The 26973-nt window shown below is 41.1% G+C and overlaps 2 protein-coding genes across 2 annotated transcripts; one reads left to right on the top strand and one right to left on the bottom strand.

Moving 5' to 3' along the window:
• Nucleotides 1-1706: 1706 nt before the first annotated feature.
• Nucleotides 1707-11470, bottom strand: lmod1 (leiomodin 1). Its single transcript, XM_002939630.5, has 3 exons — nucleotides 10738-11470; nucleotides 6529-7914; nucleotides 1707-2351 (listed from the first exon to the last, which is right to left on the bottom strand). The coding sequence occupies exons 1-3, from the start codon at nucleotides 10975-10977 to the stop codon at nucleotides 2325-2327; spliced, it is 1653 nt and encodes a 550-aa protein (XP_002939676.1). The 5' UTR covers nucleotides 10978-11470; the 3' UTR covers nucleotides 1707-2324.
• A 9153-nt stretch (nucleotides 11471-20623) lies between these two features.
• On the top strand, nucleotides 20624-26186 carry timm17a (translocase of inner mitochondrial membrane 17A). Its single transcript, NM_001011183.2, has 6 exons — nucleotides 20624-20652; nucleotides 21497-21596; nucleotides 22716-22779; nucleotides 23563-23691; nucleotides 24400-24510; nucleotides 25476-26186. Exons 1-6 carry the CDS (start codon nucleotides 20627-20629, stop codon nucleotides 25547-25549), a joined length of 504 nt encoding a protein of 167 aa, NP_001011183.1. The 5' UTR covers nucleotides 20624-20626; the 3' UTR covers nucleotides 25550-26186.
• Nucleotides 26187-26973: the final 787 nt, after the last annotated feature.

Here is a 26973-nt window from a genome sequence, read left to right as displayed (position 1 = left end):
CAATGAAGAGACGGCACTTCTGGTTTCCATAGAAACTCTGCTCTAGCCGTGCACTCCGCTGGAGAAACATGTTCTTGTTTTGTATTATTTAGAGGGGTTGTTCACCTTTTTAATTAACTTTTAGTATGATCTAGAGCACAGATCCCCAACCTTTTATACCCAAGAACTACATTCAAATGGAAAAAGTGTTTGGGAGCAACACAAGCATTAAAAAGGTTCCTGGGGGTGCAAATAAGAGCTATAAATGGCTACTTGTGAAAAGTGAACTTTAACAGAGAAGTCGGCTTTTCACTCTACTGCGCATGCGCCTATTGTGTTAGTCGCAGCGAAACGAAGCCAGAAGGAGGAAGCGCTCGCTCCAGGTACCCCGGGCTGGTGCTGTTTTCTCCGAACAGGGGCACCAGCCCGGGGTACAAGGTAAGCGATTAAAGTCACTTGGTGGTGCCTAACATTTTAGCACCCCCAAGTGACTTAGCCTTTCCTTCTCCTTTAATAGCCCCTGTGTGGACTGGCAGCCTACATGAGGCTTTGTTTGGCATTAAACTTGGTTTTTATGCAACTAAAACTCCTAACCAGAAATTAAAAAATTAGCACCTGCTTTGAGGCCACGGGGAGCAACATCCAAGGGGTTGGTGAGCAACGTGTTGCTCATGAGCCACTGGTTGGGGAGCACTGATGTAGAGAGTGCTATTCTGAGACAATTTGCAATTGGTCTTCATTTTTTTTTAATTATTATAATAATTTGAATTATTTAGCTTTTTATTCAGCACCTCAGCATTCACTTTGGAATTTCAGCAGCTGGCTGTTAGGGTTCAAATTATCCTAGCAATCAAGCAGTGGTGTAATTGAGAATCTAGAATATGAATAGGGGAGGCCTGAATAGAAAGATAAGTAATAAAATGTAACAATAATGTTACACAGAAATATTTTTTGGGGGGATGGGGTCAGCTACCCCCATTTTAATGCTGGATGCAGTCAGAAGAGACAAATAATTAAAAAATTATACAGATGAAGACCAATTCAAAAGTTGCTATAAATAGGCCATTCTATTACATACTAAAATTTAACTTAAAGGTGAACCAAAATGATAATAATAGCTGGGTGTGTACATTCCTCTTTTGCTATATGAACTGAATCTGCTTGCCTATTGATAGGCACTTCCCATAAATATCAATGACAAAGTATGGTATATGCAAGACAATTCATAGTCTTATTGCAGACTATAGAAAATACCTTGACCAAATTGAGCAATATAGCAATTCATACTCGCATTTACAAATGCATGCTATACAGAACCTTCACATGGACACAATAAGCCCTGGCCACATTTTTCCATATCTAGAATCTGCAGTTTACCATGGTATTTTTGTATCACTTTATCACTGTATCAGCAACAGGTATTATAAAGCTTCAGCTGCTGTCTTCTAGCTGAGGCTGCTGGGAGCTGAGGTTCATACCTACTAGACAGCTGAGTGTTAAGTTCCTCGCTCTATATCCCTTCCTTTCAGCTCTTATGTGAGTTAATTAAATTCTTTCCTCTTACCCACCAAACTTCCCCCACTTTCTTTCTCTCCTCCCTTGCCCAGAGATTAAGAAACAAGTTGCTGAAATTCCCAAATAAGGAAAGCTGGAGCAGAAAGATACAACAAAACCTTTTCCCAGTCAGCCGTGCCAGAAGGCAGCTCCCATGAACTGTCAGACAGAACTTCAGAGCAATTATTTATGTTTATTAAGCTCTCGAAAACAGGGAGATAGCCGTTTTGTACAATACAATTACAACACATATAAAATATATTCTCATCTGTGTAAATTTCATTTCTCTGAGCAGCGATACGTAGTATCCATCATACACCTTAACCGACAGTAGAAAATAAACTGTTTAGGGGACCAAGTGAGGGAAAAGTGCTCACTTTGCAAACATGGCTTTTTATTTATTTTGTTTTACTTAAACAAACTCTGACAGTCCTTAGATTCATCTGGTGAAGGGCATAGTTAAAATAGCTTCTCTGAATTAATTAATATGAAAAAGTGAACCATCTTACATAGTGCATCAAGGAGAAACTAACAATCCAGAATAAAGGATGGCAATGCATGGATGGATAAATAAGACTTAATGTAAAGTTAAGAAAGTGCCACTGCAGTAAGCTGGTTTGAAAGAGAATAACCAAAATAAATATGGCAATCTCTTTCCTTTAAGGCATTGTTAGAAATTGATCCCTCAGCTACCCAAGTCCAATGTACTGCCTCATTATGTCAGGATTTATTAAGCCACCAATCTATGATCCATGGTATGGTAGTGAGGTGAGACACACGATGATGCATTTTTACTTCAACCATTTAGGCACTTCCACCTAGAAGAGAGTAAAAAAATTATTGGTTTGTAATCTTACTCAACAAAGGCAGCTGCTTCCAGTTCCAGACTGGGCTTCAAAATAGCCCCTGGCATTTCAACTATACATAGGCCCAAATAGCCCACTAGCCTAATAAACTCTCTATGCTATGGCATCTGACCGCAGTCTGGAGATGTCTCTCACTTTAAAGTTAGCTGTCTCTGATTTGCTTATCATCACCAAAATTGTTATTAAAGATTTTATTAAATTCATCCATGAAGCATGACTGTGAGAGAAAATAATATTACATTTTCTGTAAGTGAACATTTTATAACACTAGATTCCTTTGCCCCAGTGCAGAAACTCATTTCAACCATTACTCCACCTGTAGTAGATGATCTGACTCCTCATTGGCTGCTGTAGGGTACTGTACCAGTACAAATGTGTGTTAGTGAAAGAGCCCCAATTACTATAACCTTTTCAAAACCTAGTTTTTTTTAAAGGACATGTAAACCCTGCATTTTTCTACCATGTGTATAGGTTGGGCATATCTTCCCCACCCAAACCATGCTATTTGTCCCATATATCCCCTTCGTTCATCACCATCACATTTTCTAAAAAAAAAAAAATAGCAGCTTTCAGTCAGCGACAGCTGACACCATCAGTGACATTTACATCTGCATACAGCACATGTACGCTGTAAAGTTCATGCAATAAAGAATGAAGGCTTACACAGGCAGAACTTACTTTGATAAAAAGTCCTGCTTGGACTGAGCGCTGTAATGGTCAAGCTGAGCTCAGGAGACGAGGTTAAAGAAAAAAACCTGTTTCTCCAGCAGAGTGCACAGCTAGAGCAGAGTTTCTATAGAAACTCTCTTCATTGGCTGCCAGATTGGAGGGCGTGTTTGGTAACCTGAGTTGAGTACTCTGCATGCTCAGCTAGCCAAGAGCCAAAGTCAGCTCCTGAGGGGTTGAGCGGATTTGGGAAAGAGAAGGAATCCCAAATGATTAAGGGGATGCTGCAACCTTTCTGTTAACCTTTAAACAACATGAGTGGCAGGTATTTAAAGATTTCAAAGAGACTGTTCACTGACATTTTTGTTTTGGGGATTTACATGTCCTTTAACCAAAAAGCACATTTTCTTACCTAGTAACACTGCATTTTCTAAGGCCCGTATTTATTTTCATGCCAAAACTTGCCTTGTGTGACCTGACAGACCATTGCAGTGCCTGTCAGTGCCTTTGCTAACATGGGCAGAAGGCAGTGGATTGCATTCTCCACTAGCATGTGTCACTAGCTTTAGAAAACAGCTAATAACTATCCATTATGTGCTTGTGACGACAGGATGATTCTCGTGCCTGCACCCACCGTACAAGAGGTTGACAATGCTTTTCTACAATGTATCATTAGTCTAAGACAGTGCTGTCCAACTGGCGGCCCGCGACCCCCTTCTGTGTGGCCCCCCACCTGTCTGGCTGCTTTGATGTCTTAACTTTGTGTTAGCTTTAAATACGGTAGTATCAGTACTGAGATTAACTGGCCCCCTGCATGGTTCTCACCTCAAATTCAGGCTGTAATCCCCCTGTATTGTTTAAACATGTAATCCCCTGTGTTTTTCACACCTTTTAGTTTCTGCATTGTTCACCCCCTGCAGTGTTCACACCTCAGGCTCAGGCTGTAATCATCCACATTGTTCACCTGTTCACACCTCAGACATTGTATGTAGTACCTGGACTATGCTGCCTGTGTATATGGCACACACAGACAGCATAGGGTAGGTAAAGTATGGCACATAGGCAGTATAGGGCAGGGAGGGTATAGAACACACAGGCAGCATAGGGTAGGCATAGTATGGCACATAGGCAGTATAGGGCAGGGAGGGTATGGAACACACAGGCAGCATAGGGCAGGCATAGTATGCACATAGGCAGCATAGGGCAGGGAGGGTATGGAACACACAGACAGCATAGGGCAGGCAGAGTATGGCACACACAGACAGCTAAGGGCAGGCAGAGTATGGCACACACACAGACAGCTAAGGGCAGGCAGAGTATGGCATACACAGGCAGCATAGGGCAGGCAGAGTATGGCACACACAGGCAGCATAAGGGAGGCAGAGTATGGCACACACAGGCAGCATAAGGGAGGCAGAGTGCTGCCTGTGTGTGCCATACTCTGCCTGCCCTATGCTGCCTGTGAGAGGTGAACCTGGCAGGGGTTTGTTCTGGGAATTTGTTAGTAGTTGGAAACAGCCATTAAATGGTCCCTAGGGTGTGTAATTATGTTGCTGGGAGTTGCTGTGCTATCCACAGGGGAGGAGGCATATGGATTTAAGGGTGTGTCTTAATATGACATAATATAATTCTTTCATATATGAATAACTGTTGACATCCCCGCAGTGAGGACCAAGCATTTGGGTTTTTGCTGCACTACCACCATTGTGATAAAATGGGTGTGGTTTGAAGTGGGTGTGGTTCAAAAAAATAGAAGTGGCCAAAACTGGCTTCCATTAGCGGCCCTCCACCATGTATTCTAGAGAAATTCCGGCTCTCGCCACCGCAGAAGTTGGACAGCACTGGTCTAAGAGATGTGGTAACAGATCACACATCTTTTGCTGTATACTATAGAGATAACTGTTTTACCCTAGACTTATCAGTTCTTAGACTTATCTGTTCTATACATCTAGTCATACAGTTATATCCTATCCCACTAAAGCTGGCCTTACACACACCAATGATATTGTACAAAACCTTGTTTTGTGGATAACAGTCGACTCGCCCATCAGGCGGGGATAAAAGATTTTGATCGGGCGCCATTGAAGGCGCCTAAGCAAAATCTACCTTCAGGGCTGAATCGGTAGAAGGAGGTAGAAATCCTATTGTTTCTACCTCCATATCTGACGATTCAGCCCTGAACGTCTGTGGAGGGTGGGAAAGATCAAAAATCGTCATGTGTGTGGCCACCTTAAGTCATATGATCCCTAAATGGCTAAGTAGGACCTCCAAAACAAGTTGATTGTCCAAAATAAAATAACAATACCATAATATCAGAATCCATAACTGTCTGTGGCCAGGTTTTATACTAAATGTGCCACTTGTCACAAAGGATTATAGTCCATACATAAAGGGATGAGTATTTGGGCAAATGCACACAGGGAGATTTCAGGCACTCTACTCGCTTTGTCGTTACTCACCCCAAACATATAACATCGATACACCTGAAACTGCTTTCCACTGCCAAACACTGGGATTGCTTCAGGCAATTCTTGACCAAAACAAAAATCCCCTGATGCCAACACAAGCACTCTTAGGCTACTGCCTGACGAGGTAGAGTTTTGGCCTGCGGATAAATGCAGGCAACAATCCATACCTACACTCCAAAAAACTTCTTGATGTGTCTGCACCTGGAGCCATTGCTGAAACTGTTTTCTGGAGTGTAGGGGTTAATAATCACCACATCTGACAGAAGCCTGATGCAAGTCTTTTCGTGGGCAAATTTTGCAGGAAAAAATTAAAACATCTTCCATTTCCTAATATAGATAAGATAATATCCTAGAACAGCCTGTCTGAATACAGTATATGCAACTTCAGTGCAACCAAAAATAAGAATTTCTTACACATCCCAATAAGTGTTATGCTGCAGTATTGTCTAACCTAATCAGTATCAGCAACCAGACAAGCTGACCTCTTTGTTTGGCAGTGTTCCTCCATGCCACACAAAAGCACATGGAGAAGCACCCCCAAAAGCAAAAATCAAGCCCTCTGGGTGTGGCTAATGATCAGGTTCAAAAATATATATTTCAGCAGTTCATATTTACATGGCTATTGGTCCTGATGGAGATCTTAATACCATCTGTTCACTGACAAAGGATTGAATTTATTCATATCAATTGTATCAATGAATCAGTGAAGGCAAAGCACAGATTCTTTGCATTCTTTGCAAACTCACTGATTAGGTTAATAATGTGGTATAGAATAAAACAAGTATTAAATAGCTAGATAACTGTAAAAGATATGAATGTTACGCACATGGAGTGATAATAAAATGTAATTTAGGAAGAAAATATAAAGAATTAATGTAAATTGTATGCATGATGCCTTCAGAAATATGTTTACTCAAGTAAATACAAACATTATATGGTCTGATAATGTTTAGGACCAGGTGTTGCCTAGGCCCAGCTAGGTAAAGCGTTCTTACTTTCTTAAGCTGTTTGATATTGCTGGATCTGATGGACTCCAAGAGCTGATCCCTAGAATTTTTTTCTTCAGGTCCTGTTTTTTCCACTACTCTTCTTTGGGAGGCAGGAGACAGTGAATTTCTAATATTCTCAATAAGAGGTGGTGCAAGAGGAGCAAGGGGTGGAGGAGGGGGTGGGGGAGCTGGCACTTCATTTTTTTTTGAAGTTCTTTTCTGAGAGTTCATAGGGGAGGATTGTAGCAATGGCTTTGGGCTAGTTTTCTGAGTGGTGTTGATCTTTGGCACTTCAAGGCAATTTGGTTTCTTGTTATCTGTTGCCTGTGCAGCACGTTCTGCTTGCCTTCGCTGCCTCTGTTTGTCCATATTGCGACTCAGCAAATTTGTGACAGTCATACGGGGCCCTGCAAGCTCAAAGTGGTACCCTAGTTTTAACAGTGTGGTATTTTCCTTAAGCATCTTAGCAATCTCCATCTCAGTTTTGCCCCCACAAATGTGCCGTTGATTGTGGAAGCGCAGCTCTGTTAGTGTGTCATTGTGCTGAAGGGCTCTGAAGATGGCCAAGATCCCTTTGCCTGTGATGTGATTGGAATCCAGATTGATACTCGTGATGATCTTATTCGATTTCAGCAGGGCAGCAATTGCTAAAGCTATGTGATCATCAGCCCGGGTATTGGCCAAAGAGAATACCTTAACCACTGTGTTAAACTCCAGAGCCTCTGTAAAGCTCATTAGTGTCTCAATAGTGATGCAGTCAGAATTGTTAACGTTTAATTCTGTCGTTTCTGGATCATTATTTTTAACCTTTTCCATAAGCTCTTCAAAAATACTGGATGACTCATCTTCTTTGCCCTCTTCTGTCTGGTTCTGTGTTTCATTTGCAGGCTTCTCAATAGGCTGTTCTTGCTGCAAACTCTCTTTGTTCAGCTCATTTGGTAGGTTCTTCCCTATTACCTTTTTATCATTTGACAGACCCTCAGGTTTCTCTGGTTTTTTTAGAGACTTTTCTGGAACCTGACATTTTTCTGGAGGCTTTTCTTCTGCCTCCCTCTTTTTGTCTTTGACATCTCTCTCTGCTTTTAACTCTGTGTTTCCTTTTTCTGTTGTTTTCATGGCTTTCTCTTCACTGGGTTTTTTAGATAAAATTCTTTCAGGCTTCTCTTTGTCCACCGTGCTACTGGTTTTTTCCTGTTTGAATCTCTCTCTCATCTTGGAAACACGATCATCTTTTGGTTTTGGGGTTTCTTTTTTGAGGTCGGTTTTCTGGGTTTTGGTGTCTTTTGGCTCTTCCAGTTTTTTTGTCCTGTTTTGGTCTTTGGTACGAGACTCTTTGCTCTCTTCAACTTTTTTTTCTTTATTATCCTTAACCTTCTCTGTAGATTTCTCCTTCTGAAAGAATTAAGTATTGAGAAGTTAGAAATTTTTCCAGTAATATCTAATTAAAATTATTTTGTCTATGCTGTGAAGTAGTCATGTACGATAGTGTTGTGCAGGCTGGCCCGAGACCTGCCAGACCCAATTGGTTAGGGTTGGATCAAGAAAAAAGTAAACCTGTGCATCACTAATGTGAATGTTGACAAAAAAAGCTGACCCACACAAGGCCCTCACCAGCCTCTCCCAAACCAGCAAACCGTCATTATTTATATACATGTGTCCAACCTGCCCATATCTGCCATCACCATAGGGGGGTGGGGTAGGCAGGTGCATGTATATAAACTAGCAGACAGCAGGTGGCCAGCAAAGGAATGCTAATGCTGCAGGTAGGGTGGGCAGAGTTTGGTCCATTCATACTCCTGTAAAGATGTAGTCTGATAGCCCAAAGCCACCTGACCTGCACATTACTGCTTTGAAGCATTTTAAATATGTTTCACTTGAAAACTGTTTTTTTTTAATGTATTCTAAGATAATTTGGGGTTTGGCTTTATATTTTATTTACATTTTTTTAAATAATTTCTGTTTTTGCTACATGTTTATAACCATACTAAAAAAGGCAGAAGCTTTTAAGATGTCAGCATGTGAGATAAATAGGAAAGGGCCTAAACACATAGATAATTTAATGAGTTGAAGCTTCACTGTCAATCTGTTTTTAATTAGTTTGAGTCATTGGGGCCCAAACAATGGATGGCATTTTTCAATTGCAGGCAGGAAAGAAGCAAAATAGGAACATGATACAAAACTAAAATGGTGATCAATTAAAAAAGGCCTTAGAATTCATTCCTTAGTTAATCAAAGGCAAATATATTGATGCATTGGTCATTTTAAGACCTGCAACTGCTGCTATGTCTAACTTAGGTTGAGAAAGTATGTAAGAACCCGAGCCTGACCCATTCTATCTGGTGATAGAAAAGGGAAAAAACCTGCTGGTATACCTACCGGTCTGGTGGATTTAGGCCAACCCCCCAATTATTAGGCTGAAAGGTTGAAAAAAATAAAAAGATGTAATTTACTTTGGAGTAAATATTATATGCAAAAACAGAAACAAAAATATAAAGGTGTATGGGCAAAAGTTCCTGGGATCTATAGGAAGAGAAAGCTCTTGAGTGCTCAGTGCCATCAGAACATGGTACAGGCTAGATGTGCAAGATATGCAAAGTGGTCTGCCTAGGGAGAAGCTAAATAGTATTCAGTGATAACTTATCAAACAGTGGTTAGGAGTTGCTCTCCTATTGTGAGTTTGTATGCCAAGAAACTTCCACTGGACAACTTTCAGTGCAGTTAATCACTACATCAGAGGTCCCAAACCTTTCTTACTTGTGAGCCACAGTCAAATGTAAAAGGACTTAGAGAGCAACAATAGACCATAAGGGCTCTGGCACACGGGGAGATTAGTCGCCTGCGACAAATCTCCCTTGTCACGGGCGACTAATCTCCCCGAACTACCATCCCACTGACGAAAATGTAATTTTTGGCTTTTTGCCGAAATCGCCTGCGCAGCGTGTGCCATCCCACCAGCGACTTACATTTTCGCTGGTGGGATGGCAATCTGGGGAGATTAGTCGCCCCCGAACAGGGAGATTTGTCGCGGGGGCGACTAATCTCCCTGTGTGCCAGAGCCCTATGGGTGAAGACACATGGAGTTACTAGTAGCAGCTACTTTTTCACAGCTACTAAACTCCAGAAAACACCTTGCCATAGATAATAATGAGAATTCCCTCTACTAAAACACATGTAGAGACAGTTATCAGTAAATGATCAGCATTGTGCTACTAATAGCTCCTTGTGTCTTCACCCTAAAAGTTCATGAAGGTGCCAAATAAGGGCTATGAGCTACTGCTCACCAGCTTAAAATCTACTGGTAGATCATGCTGTACCTTCTGGCACCTTTGCAGTAGGGTCTACTGCAAAATCATATAGCATCTAAAGCTAGCTCTCTTATATATTTAATTAATATACACAAATGCAACTAGCATAGACTAAACTTAACATAAACACAGATAGCGCTGTTGCTATAATATAATGCCTGGATCTCAGATGTTGCTAGTTGTGTTATTTTAGATGTTAGTTTAGTCATAGGTTAGTTACATAGGTTATTAATTGAATCTTGTAATTGCACTTTTCTTTGAAACGAAAACATTTAGTGTAGCAAATCTCCAAATTAAGCATGTACTGCTGTGATCCCCAACCAGTGGCTCAGGGGCAACATGTTGCTCACCAACCCTTCAGATGTTGCTCTCAGTGCCCCCAAACCAGGTAATTATTTTTGAATTCCTGACTTGGGGGCAAGTTTTGGTTGAATAAAAACAAGATTTACTACCAAATAAAGCTTCCTGTAAGCTGATAGCGAGCATAGAGGCTGCCTAATAGCCAAGCTTAGCCCTTATTTGGCACCTCCATGAACTTTTATGATGCTTGTGTTGCTCTCCAAGTCTTTTAACATTTGCCTGTGGCTCACCAGTAAGAAAGGTTGAGGAACCCTCCTGTATATTATTCTCACCATAGCACAAGCATCCATTTATATTGGGGAATTCATCATCTCCCAAAGACTAGGGCCTACACAAATAGGTCAATGCCCCAAAACACAATGCAGACTCAATCATCTGTATAACATGTTATCAGAAGCAGAATTCAAGTCTTACTGACTAATGATTGATGATTAATTGCCAAGTCCACAAACTGTATGGATTTCATTGTATAGGAGGTTTGTTTTCAAACTGTGCCCTTCCACATGTTTACACCTGGACAATAAATAGCCACAGATCTGATGCCACTTACTTCAGTTGTAGCTTGCCTTTGCGCCAACTTCTTGTTCTCTCTTTCTCTCTCTGCTTCTCGCTGGCAGGATGCCCTCTCTGTTTGGTCGCGCCGCAGCCCAGCCGACACTCCCGCATCTGGGTCCCCGGCATCTAACTCTTTCTGCAGCTGCTCCATCTCCTCCGGGGACAAAGTGGACAACAAATTGTCGATGTCAGGGTCTTCGCTCACCTGGCGCCGGTACTTTGCCACCCGTGACATGATTAAAAATGATAGATGGGCAATGAGATAGTAGTGCAACTAAAGAGCAAGGAAGAAATAATAACTATATGGTACTTGCGGGTTAAGTTCGTGGCAAGAACACTGCCAGACACAATCGGTTTAATAAAAAGTGGGTGAAAAACAGCAAAAAAATGTGCCAACCAGTACCCCAAATTGATATAAAGTGATTCCCGGGGTAGCTGAAGTGTTAATGTGGGGATACCGATGCCCGCAGGTGCCAGCCCTCACCCAGACGATTGTGCGCAATATTATAAAACGCAGAGCATCTTTGCCGCCTCCCTGAGCCCAAATGATTCCTTGTTGGGGCGGGACACACACTTCCATCTTTCCCCGGAGCTCTGGTTCAGGACATTCCTTTCAAGGTTCAGCTCATGCCCAAATTTAGAACAAGGAATCATAGCTTTTTAAGGAAATCGTGGAGAGAATCACAGAAACTGAGAAATGTTTCTGAGTCAGGGATCTCTGGGCAGAGCTGGGAATGTGCTCTATGTACATTTATAAAGACCTTTCTGCTGTGTGGCTTTAACGTGGTTTCCTTATTTCTACAGATATACAAGGAATGGGAGTGAAAGAGGGGATCTCTGAAATGGCAGCACTTTCAAGAACAATCTTCATTTCACTGCTTGCACATAATGCATTTTCACTACATTTTATCACACGTTTTTTCTGCCTGCATATCAACAGTGAACTGGCTTATCATGAAATATATCTCACATAGTCCTACCTGATGGTGGGTAATTTCACCTACATCAGCTAGTTACCCCTATAACTAAAATTATCCATTCAAAAAAGGTGAGCTTACTATGCAAGGCAAGGTTGCCAGATAAGAGGATCTCTGCCAAATTGGCCAGTATAGGAGGTGGGCATATCTGGACCTGATTAGTTCATCTGGCCTCTAGGCCAAGGATCAGATCACAGTAAAGACCTAGGCAACCCACGTAGAGGAGGATATCAGTAACTGGATACAGTCTTCAACTGATGCCACTTTAAAAACCTACTCTTCTAATGCAGAGAGCATCACTGCACTCCCTACACTGCCAATATAACCCCCCTTGATTCCCCTCCAACACTGTAAAGGTTTGCCCAGAGGGGTGAGGCGTCAAACAATCCACCTCAGAACACATAATATAGATCCTTACATGATTCTTACTATGGTCCTGAGATGGTCTACCCGATGCCAACCCCCTTCACCCCTTTACGCTTACCTTTTTGTGTTCTGACAGGCTTTAAAAAATTGTATTTCAGTTCTTAAAGTTACTAGGAGCAGCATTTAGCCACCCCTTGGTAACGATCATGATGCCACCCAGTGTTGGGCAAAGGTGCAATGTGCCCAAAGCTCACACCTGTTAATTTTTTAGCTTTTTATTCAGCAACTCTTCAGTTTGGAATTCTAGCAGCTATATGGTTGCTAAGGTTCAAATAACCATAGCAACCTGGCAGTGGTTTGAATGAGAAACTGGAAAATGAATAGGAATGGGTCAAAGTAGAAACATAAGTAATAAAAAGTAAAAATAACAACGAAATTGTAGCCTCAAATAGCAATAGTTTTTTTGGCTGCTAGGGTCAGTGACTCCGTTTTGAAAGCTAAAAATAGTTAGAAGAGAAAAGCAAATAATTAAAAAATGAAAAGTTGCTAAGAACTGGGCATTCTATAACATAATAAAAATAAAATAGTTAAATTAAAGGTGAACTGCCCCTTTAATAAGAGACTAGTGAGATTTTATAACCCTGTCAGCTGGGAATTTCAGTTGCTATAGGCACCTTCCCCTCACATAGCCTTTAGCCATGACGTCAGTTACAATTAGGACAGCTATACAGTTGATGATGTTAGGGTAAGTAGTAGACATTGGCTTCTCAGAAAGAGAATGCTCGCAAAAAATATAAGGAATGTGGATGATGCTTTTAAATTCTTTCAGAGTATACAAAGGCATGAAATAAAAAAGTGGGAGGCAGCGGGTTTGGAAAGAAGAGCACGGGAAATTATTCAGAAAATATTTAGAAATTCTGATAAAGATGCATGGAGCACTGAGACTTGGGATGTATTTATATAATCATATATTGTTCTGTCCCTGTGGCTGAGAGAGGTAGCGCTAGTGTGACCATAATTAACAAATCCTTATTTGGTAAAGATAAAAACAGAATGTTTACAGTGTCCTTGGCTCTGGAATTATTCAGGGCTCTGCACATTTCTTACTGCATATCTGAAGAATGTAAATGTTTGATCTGAAAAACAGTGGTGGATTGGCCAATGAATACTGTTTGGGAAAGTTTGGATTAGTCATCATATGAACTAGGGGGACAGAGTCTGTCCCCCCCTCCCCGATTGTGGTCAGGCAGGAGGCAGGAAAATATTTCAGTGCCGCCCACAGCCTGAGATTAGTGATATATTTAAGTGCACAGGTAAATGAACAATATCAGCTGGGTGGAAGAGGATTAGGTGTGCACTGATGTCACAGGGCCTGCTTGAAATGTGATTGGCTGGAATGAACCTGTTACACCCATTGGTATCAGGTTGGCCTGTGCATCACTGCAACGTACTGTTACTGTTAAATAAAAAAAGGAAATCATTAAAAAAGTTCAATTATATGCTCTATGGAGCTTTCTGTATAACAGGTTCCAAAGAAGAGATCCTATACCTGTGCTACATTTTTTATTTGATATTTCCCCTTTAAGAAAAGCATGTTTGTTACAGAATTCGGAGAATGGCTTAGCCACTTACAGGCCAGGTGGTTGTGATCTTGAGCTAAATGTTGCACAGATCAAAGAGCAACCACAATTTTACAGCACTGTCAGTGAGGCACTTGACAGCCTCCTCTGTAGCCTGTAAGTGGTTAAAAAGCATGATTTTTGTAAACACTTTAAAGGAGAAGGAAAAGCTAAATTACTTGGGGGTGCCAAAATGTTAGGCACCCCCAAGTGACTTGAATCGCTTACCTTTTACCCCTGGTGCCCCTGTACGGAGAGAACACCACCAGCCTGGGGTAGCAGCGATCGATTCCTCCTTCCTGTATCGCGCGCGCATGCGCAGTAAAGTGAAAAGCCGAACTTTAACAGAGAAGTCGGCTTTTTCACTCTACTGCACATGCGCCTGACTCTCAGTCAAGGCTTAGCGAAGGCGGAAGGAGGAAGCGCATCGCCCCAGGTGTCCCGGGCTGGTGCGGTTTTCTCCTAACAGGGGCACCAGCCTGGGGTACAAGGTAAGCGATTCAAGTCACTTGGGGGTGCTTAACATTTTAGCACCCCCAAGTGACTTAGCCTTTCCTTGTCCTTTAAGGTTGAATCACTAAAGTGTGATAACGCATATTGCATGCTTTTTTGTGAAAAATTGACGCAAAAAAATGCGCGATTCTCTAAAGTATTGGCGTTAAGTTCAATATCGCGTGAGTTAAATAGCGCGGAACCACATGCGTTAATTTTACCGCGCTGCGTTAATTCTCGCGAAGAAATAATACTAACGCATGATTCACAAACACTAAGACACGCTAAATATCGCATTAGTCTGTGCGAAAATTAACACCTACTTGGGGCAGGCGGCAATTATAGAAAAGTACAGTTCACTAAATTTTGGCAACACAATATGGACTTTGCAGTGTGATTTATTCAAGTATGTGTTGGCCCTAGAGTGATGTAGCCTCCAGTTTTCAGGGAAATGGTCATTTTCAAAAAAAGTAGTTTTACGAATGTAATGGTGTGTATGGCTAATATGGCGTGCGGGCGATTAGTAGCACACGTGCGTTAATTAGCGCGCGCGACAAGTAGCACACTGCGGTAATTACCGCTCGTTGCGTCAAATACCGCACGGAAATAGTCTTCACAACTTAAATAACGCAAACAGCATCGCGTCTAAATTAACGTAAATATACTTTTAGTGAGTCGTGCGTTAAGACGCGAAAAATTAGATGCGACAACATTTTTAACGCATGCTATAAATAGCGCTCGTTTTATCGCACTTTAGTGAATCAACCCTTTAGGGTGTTGTTTTAAAGTCTACAAAGATAAGAAGCTGCAATCCATACATCTAAGGGCTCTGGTACACGAGGAGATTTGTCACCCGCGATTTTTAAAAGAACGATTTGGCGACAAGACCAGGGCCGGATTTCACTTGGCGGCCCCCCGAGGCCGCCCCCGCGAGTGCGCATGCGCAATTGCGCGGCGCCCTCTCCCCCTGAGTGCGCATGCGCAATCAATGCGCATGCGCATTCGCGCATTTAAACTCCCATATGGAGCAGTGGGGAGAGGTCCCGACTGCTCCGTATGGGAGACAAATTTAAAAATTCTGTTGCGGTGGGGCGCCCCTAAACTTGTGCCGCCCTAGGCCCGGGCCTTTGTGGCCTTTCCACAAATCCGGGCCTGGACAAGACGAACGATTAGTCGCCAATGCAAAACCAATGGAAATCGCCAGCGTCAAAACATATGAGGCTACTTCAAGTCGCCTGTTGTTTCATATCGCACACAGACCCTTTTCTGAGCGACTTGAGTAAAATAGCCTTGCCATTCACAAACATTGAAATCGAGTACAGTATAGTACACAAGGAGATAAGTGGTCTAGATTTTAGTCTCTAAAAGTGGACCTTAAAAGGGGTGGTGCTTGATGCAGACTAGATATAGTTTGGAGAGTTTGAGCCCTGACAAACCTGACAAACATATTTTCAACCTTCCTGAATTCCGCTGTACATCTAATATAGGCTTTAAAGTGATACTGACACAAAAAAATGACCTTTCAACATAATAATGTGCATCAAAAGTTAGCTATAGGTCATGCTGACCATTTTTTGTTTAAACTTTTGCTTTTGCCAGTACCTTGAAGATTGATCCCGACTGTTTTACAGCCCGACTGCCACTTCTTTCCCTGTCTGTTATCTATCTCTTCACTGACATCACATGACATAGACGGGACCTGCTTTTTTTTTCCCCCTTACTTCTAGGCAGTCCGTGCATTACCTAAACAAGTGATCTGTTCCTCCTCACATCTGAACTGTGAGTTTGCTGTCTATTACTCATGCTGTTTGCCTGTGCGACCTGCGTCGTCTCCCCCGCACCGGCATACTTTCATGCCGGACACAGCCCATAACAATGTCCTGCACGCTGCTCTGAGAAACCACTGCCTCTAACTCTTTGCTGTAAGAGGTCAATTTTGCGACCTGCTGTAGATATTTGACAGAAAAAAGTCTTGCTTTAAACACCAACCGACTTTTGCAGCACAAACATGGCGGCGCCCTTAGGCAGTTAAATAGGGGATAGTACAGGAAATATAAGTGTAATAGCCAAGTAGTTTTACACTGAAATGAGAAAGCTAATACAATAATATAGCAATGAGAGGTTTAAAAAGCATTATGATTTTTGGTGTCAGTATCCCTTTAAGAATTCTGAAATTTGAAAAAGTTCTTAACACCACACGGTCTAGAAAATTTTTTAAATAAGGTCTTGAAGTCCTAAGGGCTGACAAAGTCTGGTGTTCTCTAATTCTTAGATAATGGCAGAAGTTATTACTACTAAGAATCATAAGACACTTCATTGAACAATTTTCCGCAGGTTCAAAAAGAATTTTACATAACTTATATCCCTTATTGACTCAAGGGATGAGAACATATTTTTGCCGCTTTATAGGTCCCTGGTAAGGCCTCACCTTGAGTATGCAGTGCAGTTTTGGGCTCCAGTCCTTAAGAAGGATATTAATGAGCTGGAGAGAGTGCAGAGACGTGCAACTAAACTGGTAAAGGGGATGGAAGATTTAAGCTATGAGGTGAGACTGTCGAGGTTGGGGTTGTTTTCTCTGGAAAAGAGGCGCTTGCGAGGGGACATGATTACTCTGTACAAGTACATTAGAGGGGATTATAGGCAGTTGGGGGATGTTCTTTTTTCCCATAAAAACAATCAGCGCACCAGAGGTCACCCCTATAGATTAGAGGAACAGAGCTTCCATTTGAAGCAGCGTAGGTGGTTTTTCACGGTGAGGGCAGTGAGGTTGTGGAATGCCCTTCCTAGTGATGGGGTAATGGCAGACTCTGTTAATGCCTTTAAGAGGGGCCTGGATGAGTTTTTGAACAAGCAGAATATCCAAGGCTATTGTGATACTAATATCTACAGTTAGTATTACTGGTTGTATATATATAGTTTATGTATGTGAGTGTATAGATTGGTTAGTATAGGTTGTGTGCTGGGTTTACTCGGATGGGTTGAACTTGATGGACAATGGTCTTTTTTCAACCCTATGTAACTATGTAAATATTGAGCTCTGGCAAACGGGGAGATTAGTCGCCTGCGACAAATCCCCCTGTTCTTAGCCGACTAATCTGCCCGAAATGCCATCCCACCGGCGAAAATGTAAATCGCCTTGAGAGGAAACCGCGTATGCCATCCCACCGGCGATTCCTCTGTTGGAAAGAAAGGAATTTGCCTCAAACTTCTTACTTTCTCTTTGAACAGTATTTTCTCTCCTAGGAGGTGATCTTCTAGATCAGTGCTGTCCAACTTCTGTGGTACCGAGGGCTGGATTTTTTCCGGCCTACATGGTGGAGGGCCGATAATGGAAGCCAGTTTTTACCACTCCCCTTTTTTAAACCACACCCACTTGAAACCACACCCCCTGTTATCACATGACCATACCCTTATTAATGGTGGTACTCTGTCTACCTTACCCTGCCTGTGTGTGCCATCCTCTACCTGCCCTATGCTGCCTTTGTGTGCCATACTCTGTCTGCCCTACCTTGCCTGTGTGTGCCATACTTTGTCTGCCCTATGCTGCCTATGTGTATGGTACACACAGGCAGAGTATGGCACACACAGGCAGCATACAGTGAAACAATGCTGACACTGCTACAGTCTGCACAATAAGTATATATTCAAAAACGTTTTAATTGCAGTACCACCTCAGTATATGTTTTTTTTTATAGTGTTATAGGTTTATTTGTGGGTTTCTATTGCTCCTACAGTCTGTCTGAGGTGTGAACAGGTGAACATTGTGGGTGCTTACAGTCTGAGCCTGAGGTGTGAACAATGCAGGGGGTGAACAATGCAGGGATTAAAATGTGTGAACAACACAGGGGATTCAATTTTTAAACAATGTAGGGGAATTACAGCCTGAATGTAAGGTGTCAACCATGCAGGGGGCCAGTTAATCACAGTACTGATACCATTTAAATCTTACACAAAGGTAAGCCATCAAAGCAGCCAGACAGGTGGGGGGCCACGCAGAGGGGGCCGCCAGTTGGACAGCACTGTTCTAGATTAAAAAAAGGAGATTTTTGTTTCTCATTTTTCAAGGAGTGGTAGATGCTTTCCTTTAGCTCAAGATAATGATTCAAGGAGCATATCTAATTCTGAACCAAATAATTGACCTGCTTCAAATGCCATGGTACACAAACTCTTCCCCTGGTTGTAGTTAAAGCCATGGATTTGGCTGCAAGTTTAATACTCTCAATAGAACCATCCAACAGGTCTACCCTTGGAATCTTGTTATTGATATCATCAGCAAATTGCTTAAGCCAGTGTATCTTGTTGAGCGAGAAACTCCAGAAGTTGCCAAAGCTGACTTACAAATAACTGCACCAGTAGTATATACTCTCCTGAGTATACACACCATCTTTTGATAAATAGGATTCTTACTTTTTGAAAGTTTAACTATAGCCACATTGACTTCAGGGGGTGCTTCCCAGGACTAAAACTCTTCCTCTTGTATAGGGAACAAAAGTTTTTTTGTCTTTTGGTCTCGAAATGATCTACCCCATGGTTAATTTTTGTGGAGTACTGCAGGTCAGGTTGTTGCTCAAATTTTCCTATGCAAAGTGACATGAATCTAATTTTCTAAGCATTTTTATTTAGTTGGGGGGTTAAAGCATTGATTGAAAATCTAGAAAAAAATGTATCAACCCCAAAAAATTGGTGCTGGGCATGATATGCCAATGATGTCCCAGGAAACTGAAAGTAGATGATTTTTAAATTTAAATATGTAAAATACATATCTAAATATGTAAATTAGGACTTAGATAGGATTTTCTATTTGAATTAAACTTTTGCAGTTGGAAGAGGACATACTAAAATTTCTGTGCGTCCAAAATTCCAGTGCAACTGGGCGGCATATCTGCCCCTAAATTATTTGTACTGTGGATTTGCCACAAATCCAGGCCTGAACAGGGCATACCTCCCAACTGTCCCGATTTTCGCGGATGGGACAGTCCCTCTTTGACAGCTCAACCCTCGCGTTTTAATGCGTATATCTGCTACATGTACCTGCACCTGAGCGTATTCTATTCATTCGGGTGCAGGCACAAATAGGAGGCGTAGGACGGAATTTTCGGCAAGCGTTTTTCCACTTGCCAAAAATATCTGCCCTACGCCTCGTCTGGCATTAGCCTAAGGCTGATGTCAGACGTGGCGTATGGCATATATTTTCTGCAAGCGGAGAAACGCTTGCCAAAAATACTGCCATCCACCTCCTACCTGTACTTGCACCCGAATGAATGAGATACGCTCAGGTGCAGGCACGTGTAGCTGAAATATGCATAAAAACGCCAGACTTTGCATTCTCTCACGTTTTTGTGCAGATATCGGCTACATGTGCCTGCACCCAAGCGTATCTCATTCATTCGGGTGTAGGCACAGGTAGGAGGTGGATGGCGGTATTTTCGGCAAGTGTTTTTCCGTTTGCTGAAAATATATGCCCTACGCCTGGGGTGACATTAGCCTAAAGGGCAATTTCAACTTTTTCAGCAAAACTGTAATAACACATAAAACAGGACCCCAAAACCCCCAGAAATGTGTTTAAACTTTAAATAACCTGCCAAATTTTGTCAAATGGGAGTGGGATTTAGGGGGCGTGGGCGCAAAAATGGTCATAGTAAAACAAAATTACCGCGCTGCATGCAACATTTATATTTGCCCCTCTTTCCGTTTTCAAATTCTTGGGAGGCATGGCAGGGGTCAGTGCAATAATAAATACAAAGTATAGCTGCATTAAGCTAAGTGTTCAAAAAGATCCCTGCCCCATAGAGCTTACAATTTTGTCTCTGAAAATATTCCTAGTTCTAAAAGCCAACCAACTGCATGAGAGAATTTCTTCTCCTTTCTTTTTTAAAACGGGTTAATGAACGCAATGTAATCAGCATAATTCAGAAACGTAAATGGTTGGAATGGCACATTATATATTTAAAAAGCAGCCAGTTTTTGTTTCTGATCTTCAGTTTAGTAAGTTGGTAAACAGATCATAAGTTTGAAGACCTGCTGGGACACTCCCAAGAGAATTTGTGTAGAAGGACAGCTTCGTTTTAAAAGGTGGCACAAATATGTCGGCTACTAATTATCCAATGTCATAACTGTTCAAAGCATTTTTAGACTTGTGTTGACATTTAGAAAACAGAATCTTTATGAGCTACAAAATCCTGGACTGGATCATTATAACCTAAATGACACGGAGTTAGCTGACGTGACGTACGGGGGACAACCAATAATATGGCTACCTGCTTCCATATCGGCGACTCCAATTTGACAACTGCCAGTATCCATAGATACAGTGCAAGGTCGCGGCGCTCCTAATACGTCACAGCCTGCCGCGACGAATGGGCAGCGTGATGCAACAATCACGTGTTTTCTTCACTTCCTGCATCGCCTTCTTTCGACCTTCGCCGGTGCCATGGAGGAGTACACACGGGAGCCGTGGTAAGTCAGCGACTCGACTTTCCCACCGAAAGCAAAGTAATAGGCAATTAAGCAGGCACGATAGTGTTTCTTACTGTTCCCCCGACCCAAAACTTGCGCCTCTGCTGTTTTTACTCTTCGCCAACAAGTGTTCATCAGGTTAAAGAGTCAGACTAATACTACTGTCCCATTACAGTTCGTCAATACCCTAGGTGTATCCATTTGGTTTCCAGAGTGGAATGCTTTTTAAGACTTGGTTACTCTTCTGTTTCTAAGGCAGGCTGTCCTGGCTGTATGAATAAAAATGCCTATTTCTTTTAAGCTGATTAGTTTATGTTAAACAGCTGACTGGCAGACTTACCTCTTGCTTCTGTCAGGGACATTTACCTGTGTGCAATGTTCCCTCTAAGGTGTACACTCATGCACCCACACAAATATTAAGACCAATGCACACAACAAATTGTGTTGGGCACAAAGAATTTTGGATGAAAACATATCATATCATCAAACACATATACATTCTAACCTGAGCACACCTTTTTTAAAAATGTGCACACAGGTTTAAAATGCGCTTACAAAAAGTAATTTTTTTCGTGAACATAGATGAAAAGGAATTAGAGAAAAAAAATTCCTACCTCCACGCACTTACACTGACCTGATGAGTAAAACCCGCAAAACATAGGAAGCTTATAGTGGTCTGTATGAGTGTGAGATTTCAACTGCCGGTTGTTTTCATGGCTTATTTCTACTAGTGAATTTAAAAGTGATTGCTGTGGATAGAATGAGAAAACAGAAGGTAGTATTGGCTGTTAAGAATTGCCTTTTTCCAATACTTGCATATTTATTTATTTATATTTTTTAACAGTCCATGGAGGATTGTAGATGACTGTGGAGGGGCGTTCACTATGGGAATGATAGGAGGTGGCATATTTCAGGCTATCAAGGGATTCAGGAACTCTCCTCAGGTAAAGTGTATTAATCATGATTGTTTCTAATCTCAGAAATATTTGCTGTAGCACACACATCACTTTGATCACTGACACAAAATGTGCACTGCATGTGCAATAGCCTTGAAAAATGTTTGTTTGGATCCTTGAATACATCACCTACCTTTCAAAGGAGAAGGAGAGGTATACTTAAGGTCCCCATACACTGGCCGATGTCGCCAAGCGAGCAGATCTTCTCCCGATATCCCCCACCTACGGGTGGGCGTTATCGGGAGAATCCAGGGTAATCCGATGGTTTGGCCCTGGGGCCAAACGATCGAATTATAATGACGGGCATAGGCAAAGTCGGTCCAGGGACTGCATTAACGAGCCGATGCAGTCCCCCATCCGGCTAGATTTTCTAACCTGCCCGGTCGAGATCTGGCCGATTTCAGGCCAGATATCGGTCAGGAGTGCCCATACACCGGCCGATTAGCTGCCGAATCGGTCCAAGGGACCGATATCGGCAGTTACTATCGGCCCGTGTATGGGGACCTTAAAGACAAAACCCCCCCAGTGATTGTAATCACTTAACTGAAACCCCAGGCTGGTGCTCTTGTTAGCAGAAAACTGCACTGGCCCGAGTTACCTGAGAGCGAACTTGAACAAAAAAGCCAGCCTTTATTTAAAGGAACAGTAACACCAAAAAATGAAAGTGTATAAAAGTAACTAAAATATAATGTGCTGCTGCCCTGCACTGGTAAAAGTTGTGTGTTTACTTCAGAAAGTCTACTATAATTTATATAAATAAGCTGCTATGTAGCCATGGAGGCAGCCATTCAAAGGAGAAAAGGCACAGGCACATAGCAGATAACAGATAAAACACTATTGTATTCTACAGAACTTATCTGTTATCTGCTATTTAACCTGTGCCTTTTCTCCTTTTTTCCAGCTTGAATGGCTGCCCCCGTGGCTACACAGCAGCTTATATTATAGTAGTGTTACTGTAGCAAACACACCAGTTTTACCAGTGCAGGGCAACAGTGCATTATATTTTTATTACTTTAAAGCTCTTTCATTTTTTAGTGTTACTGTTCCTTTAACAGCTCTCCAGTGTGGAATTTCAGCAGCTGTCTGACCAACTTTTTTTCATTTCAGGGTTTAAAGCATCGCTTTAAGGGTAGTCTTATTTCAATCCGAACACGAGCTCCACAGTTAGGAGGTAAGTGTCAGTTGGCGTTTCATTCATTCATTAGTCAGATAACAATGGGTTGTTTTTTCTCAGCTTGCATTGTACCTTGTGTTTTTATTTGATGATGATTGCTTTTAACTAAAACAGTGGGCTAATATTTTGCCCTTAAATGCACTCTATATATGCTATTGTGGTAAACTGTGTTGGGGACTGTGTAGACAGTTGTGTGATGGATATTTTTAACAAGCTGGTCTAGGATGTAAACCATTGTGCTTCATATCTAATGTAGGCGGGGTCAAGGGAATTTCACTTTGCTCATTCTAAGGGCTGTGACAGATGGGGAGATTAGTCACAGCGCGGGCGACTAATCTCCCCGAAATGCCATCCCACCGGCTAGAATGTAAATCACCGGTGGGATGGCATATGTGGCGCAGAGATTTGCCAAAATTGCTGACGTTGCCTTGAGAGGAAACTTCGGCAATTTTGGCACTGCATATGCCATCCCACCGGCGATTTATATTCTAGCCCGTGGGATGGCATTTCGCGGAGATTAGTCACCCGCAACAAGGGAGATTTGTCGTGCAGCGACTAATCTTCCCCGTGTGCCAGAGCCCTAAAGATACATTATAGAACTTTGTTTGGAACCTAATTGAATGTATTTCATTGTAATGTTATCTGAACTGAAATAGCAGGTTGTTGGCACATGGTTTAGCAGTACACTTAATTTACATGATTATTGATGGGTTCAGAGCTGGATTTTTTTTTTTTTTTTACATAGTCTTACATTATGGTAAATCTTCATTTGTTTCTCAGGGAGCTTTGCAGTGTGGGGTGGGCTGTTTTCTATGATAGACTGCAGCATGGTAAAGATGCGTGGAAAGGAGGATCCATGGAATTCCATTACTAGTGGGGCTTTAACAGGAGCTATCCTGGCTGCCAGAAGTAAGTACTGGTTTATTAAATATCTTAGGATCATCAATAATAAGCAGAAGTCCTAAAGTTATGGCAGTGATACTAGAAATACACTTTGACTGAAGCACATCGCACAAGATATGACAAGATTAGCTTCCTTTTGAAATGTCTGTGCCAGATGTATCTGTGAGAACAGAAGAGATAAAAACAAGGAAGCACTTTTAGTGTACAAATAAATGGTTCTATAACAATATTTTAACTTTATTGTGTCATAGAATGCCCTATTCTTAGAAAGATTGTAGTTGGTCTTGATTTTTTTAAATAGATTTTTTTTAATTGTTAGCCACCGTCTGCCTCTTTCCAGCTTTGAAATGGGGGAACTTGGCACCTAAAAAAACTCTTGCTCTTCATGGCTACAGTTTTGTTATTTTTTGATAATTATCTTTCTGTTCAGGCCCCTTAATGTACATTGGATTCTAGCAACCAGATAGAGGTTGAAATTCCATACTGGAGTGCTTAAGAAAAGATATATTTAAAAACAAAAAAAATAAAAAACCAACTACTAATTGTATCTGAATATAATCTATATGTACAGTAGTCTCATAAATCAGTTTCAGGATAAAGCAAGGCAGGATAGAAAGTCACATAAAACCAAACCAATTGTAATGGTCTTTAAATATTAGTGGCTACACCATACTGAATTCATTCTAAGTTAAACTTTCATTTTCATGTTTTCAGATGGCGCAGTTGCTATGGTGGGATCTGCTGCAATGGGAGGAATACTTTTGGCCCTGATAGAAGGGGCTGGTATTTGTATAACTCGATTTGCCTCTTCACAATTCACAAATGGTAAGTACATTTTCTGTGTGGCCCAGTTGATCAGGTACTTATTGGTTAGCAATTTTTTTTATTATTACCCAGTCAATGAAAAAATTTAGTAAGCTAAAAGCGGGCTGCCATTAAACTCTGCCTAGGGAATGATGCAAGTTGCCTATTTGCCTTTTGAGTTTAGGAAATCACGTCTGGTTTCGGGCCCCCCGTGCATATTTACCCACCTGAATACTCAATACAACCAGCTATTATAACAGTGGGCTCATTTACTAACACAGTTGCTAACTGCCAAAAGTGTAAATTCCTAATAGCAACCAATAGGCTACAGGTTTGAGATTCATTTTCTCGAAATGCTACAAATAATGTGAAGGCTGTCTCCCATAGACAATCAAATAATTCAAGTTTTAAAAAATGATTTCCTTTTTATCTGTAATAATAAAACAGTACCTTGTGCTTGATCCCAAATGAGAGTTAATTAATCCTTTATCGAGGCAAAAAAATTCTGCTAGGTTTAATGTTTAAATTATTTTTTTAGTAGGCTTTAAGCTATGGCGATCCAAATGATAGAAAGACCCCTTATCCGGAAAACCCCAAGCATTCTGGATAACATTTCCCATACCTGTATTTGCTTTCAGTTTTTAACTTGATTGGTTGCTTTTTGCAACTGCATTTGTGCAGTTTAGCACCTGTATTCATAAATCAGCCCAGCGGTTTTAAGGCTAATACCACACCATGTGTATGGCATATATTTTCGGCAAGCCAAAAAACGCTTGCCAAAAATACGTGCCATGCGCTCCTACCTGTGCCTGCACCCGAATGAATGGAATACGCTCAGGTGCAGGCACATGAAGCTGAAATCCGCATAAAAACGCAATACTTCCTCCCACAATTTTAAATTACAATATGTTAGGTGTTTTTCTGATATTACCTCACTTAGAATTGATATGTATTTTACAGTTATAAATGCTTGTTTTTATTTACAGTTGCGCCAATCCCAGAAGATGGATCCCAAATGCCTCCAGGCTCTCCATTTGGTGGTTATCAACAGTACCAGTAAAGCATTGCTTGTTCTTCACAAGGATTTTAAACTCCAGTTCATGACCTGCCTGGAATTTCCTGGACTTCCTGTACATTTCTGAACCTGGCTATACAAACTTTACTGTGTACTCATCTTGTGGATATGACTGTTGCTATTTATGCATGGACAATAAGCCAGTACACATCGTAAAACATAATAGGCACCGGATTTTGTTTGTACAACAAATGAAAATGTATTAAATCTGTACGTAAAGGAGCTGAATTATATATATGGAAATTCTCCATTACTTGCCTTTATCTTTTATTTGATTATATATTCCTTACATATTCTTGTAGCCAAACTCAGTTGTTCTTAAGTGCTGCATAATATATTGAGACCAAGTTTATCTTTCTTATAATCTAAGGCCCAATGGATGTCCAGACTGGTTTAAATGTTTAAAAGCTGTTTTGAGAATTTTAGTGGCAACGCGCCAAGGTTTTTAACAAAATAGAAAATAATTACCCTAGCAATGAGCACACGGCTAAGAAACCTATCCTAGTTGGACAACTCTGGCATAATATTATATTTATATAATATTACATACATGAGGGAAAATGTTGCTGTTTAGCTGGTTAATGTCAATTAAATTGAGGTTTTATTTATTTTATTTTTCAAACTGATGTTTGTTTTTCTCTGGTTTTATTTTTCCTTGAATTTTTGTCCCAAGCATTTCTGTACTGTTCACAAAAAAATTGAAAAGAAATGTTACAATTCAGTATGAATTATCATTTTATCATATTTTCTCTTAAATTTGAGGTACAGAAATGGAAATACAATTCTAGCTATTTCTCGTCCATTTTGGACTGCAAGCAAATACCTGTAAATGATATTAAGTATTCTATAGTATGGACTCTGGAAGAAAATTACTAATGATACTATATCATAGACAAGGGCTTGAAGTGAAAATTGGCAAACTTAAATTTGATTTCTTAGGGAATATTAAGTAGATTTATGGTTTGCATAAAATCATAGAGGAGCCAATAAATCTTAATTTAAGGGGTTCATAAACAATCCTATTTTAAGGTGTTTTGATTATGGCTTTAGGTTTCAACATAGACATTTAGAATTATTTATTATTAAGAGTTATTATGTATAATTATGGGATCTAATACTGACAAGTTATGCTTGACTACCAGCTAGAGGAACTTTGAATCCATAAGATTCTTTTTAAATAAGGGTCTTTAGCGGTTATGTAATAAAGGGCACTAAGTTTGGCCAGGAGTTACCCATAGCAACCCATAAAAATGTTTAATTTTAAACAGGTGACCAGTAATTTTTTCCTGCTGATTGGTTGCTATAGGTTACCCCTCCTGGGCAAACTAAGCCATTCACTGGCCAAAAAAGTACCAGTGCTTATTAGAAAGAGTATAGTGTTGGAAAATATGTTTTGCTGTGATTATAGG

The sequence above is a fragment of the Xenopus tropicalis genome, chromosome 2 (genome assembly GCF_000004195.4).
Source record: "Xenopus tropicalis strain Nigerian chromosome 2, UCB_Xtro_10.0, whole genome shotgun sequence".
Lineage (NCBI taxonomy): Eukaryota > Metazoa > Chordata > Amphibia > Anura > Pipidae > Xenopus > Xenopus tropicalis.
Note: the sequence above shows the minus strand (reverse complement) of the source record. Positions and strands in the feature narration are given on the sequence as shown.

Excerpts from the sequence above, each read along its gene's own strand:
- lmod1 (XM_002939630.5), bottom strand. The coding sequence starts at position 10,977 with ATGTCACGGGTGGCAAAGTACCGGCGCCAGGTGAGCGAAGACCCTGAC. Across the intron at positions 7,915-10,737 it reads AAAGGCAAGCTACAACTGAA|AAGGAGAAATCTACAGAGAA; the intron begins GTAAGTGGCATC and ends TAATTCTTTCAG. Across the intron at positions 2,352-6,528 it reads ATATCAAACAGCTTAAGAAA|GTGGAAGTGCCTAAATGGTT; the intron begins GTAAGAACGCTT and ends ACTCTCTTCTAG.
- timm17a (NM_001011183.2), top strand. The coding sequence starts at position 20,627 with ATGGAGGAGTACACACGGGAGCCGTG. Across the intron at positions 23,692-24,399 it reads AGCTATCCTGGCTGCCAGAA|ATGGCGCAGTTGCTATGGTG; the intron begins GTAAGTACTGGT and ends TCATGTTTTCAG. Across the intron at positions 24,511-25,475 it reads CTCTTCACAATTCACAAATG|TTGCGCCAATCCCAGAAGAT; the intron begins GTAAGTACATTT and ends TTTTATTTACAG.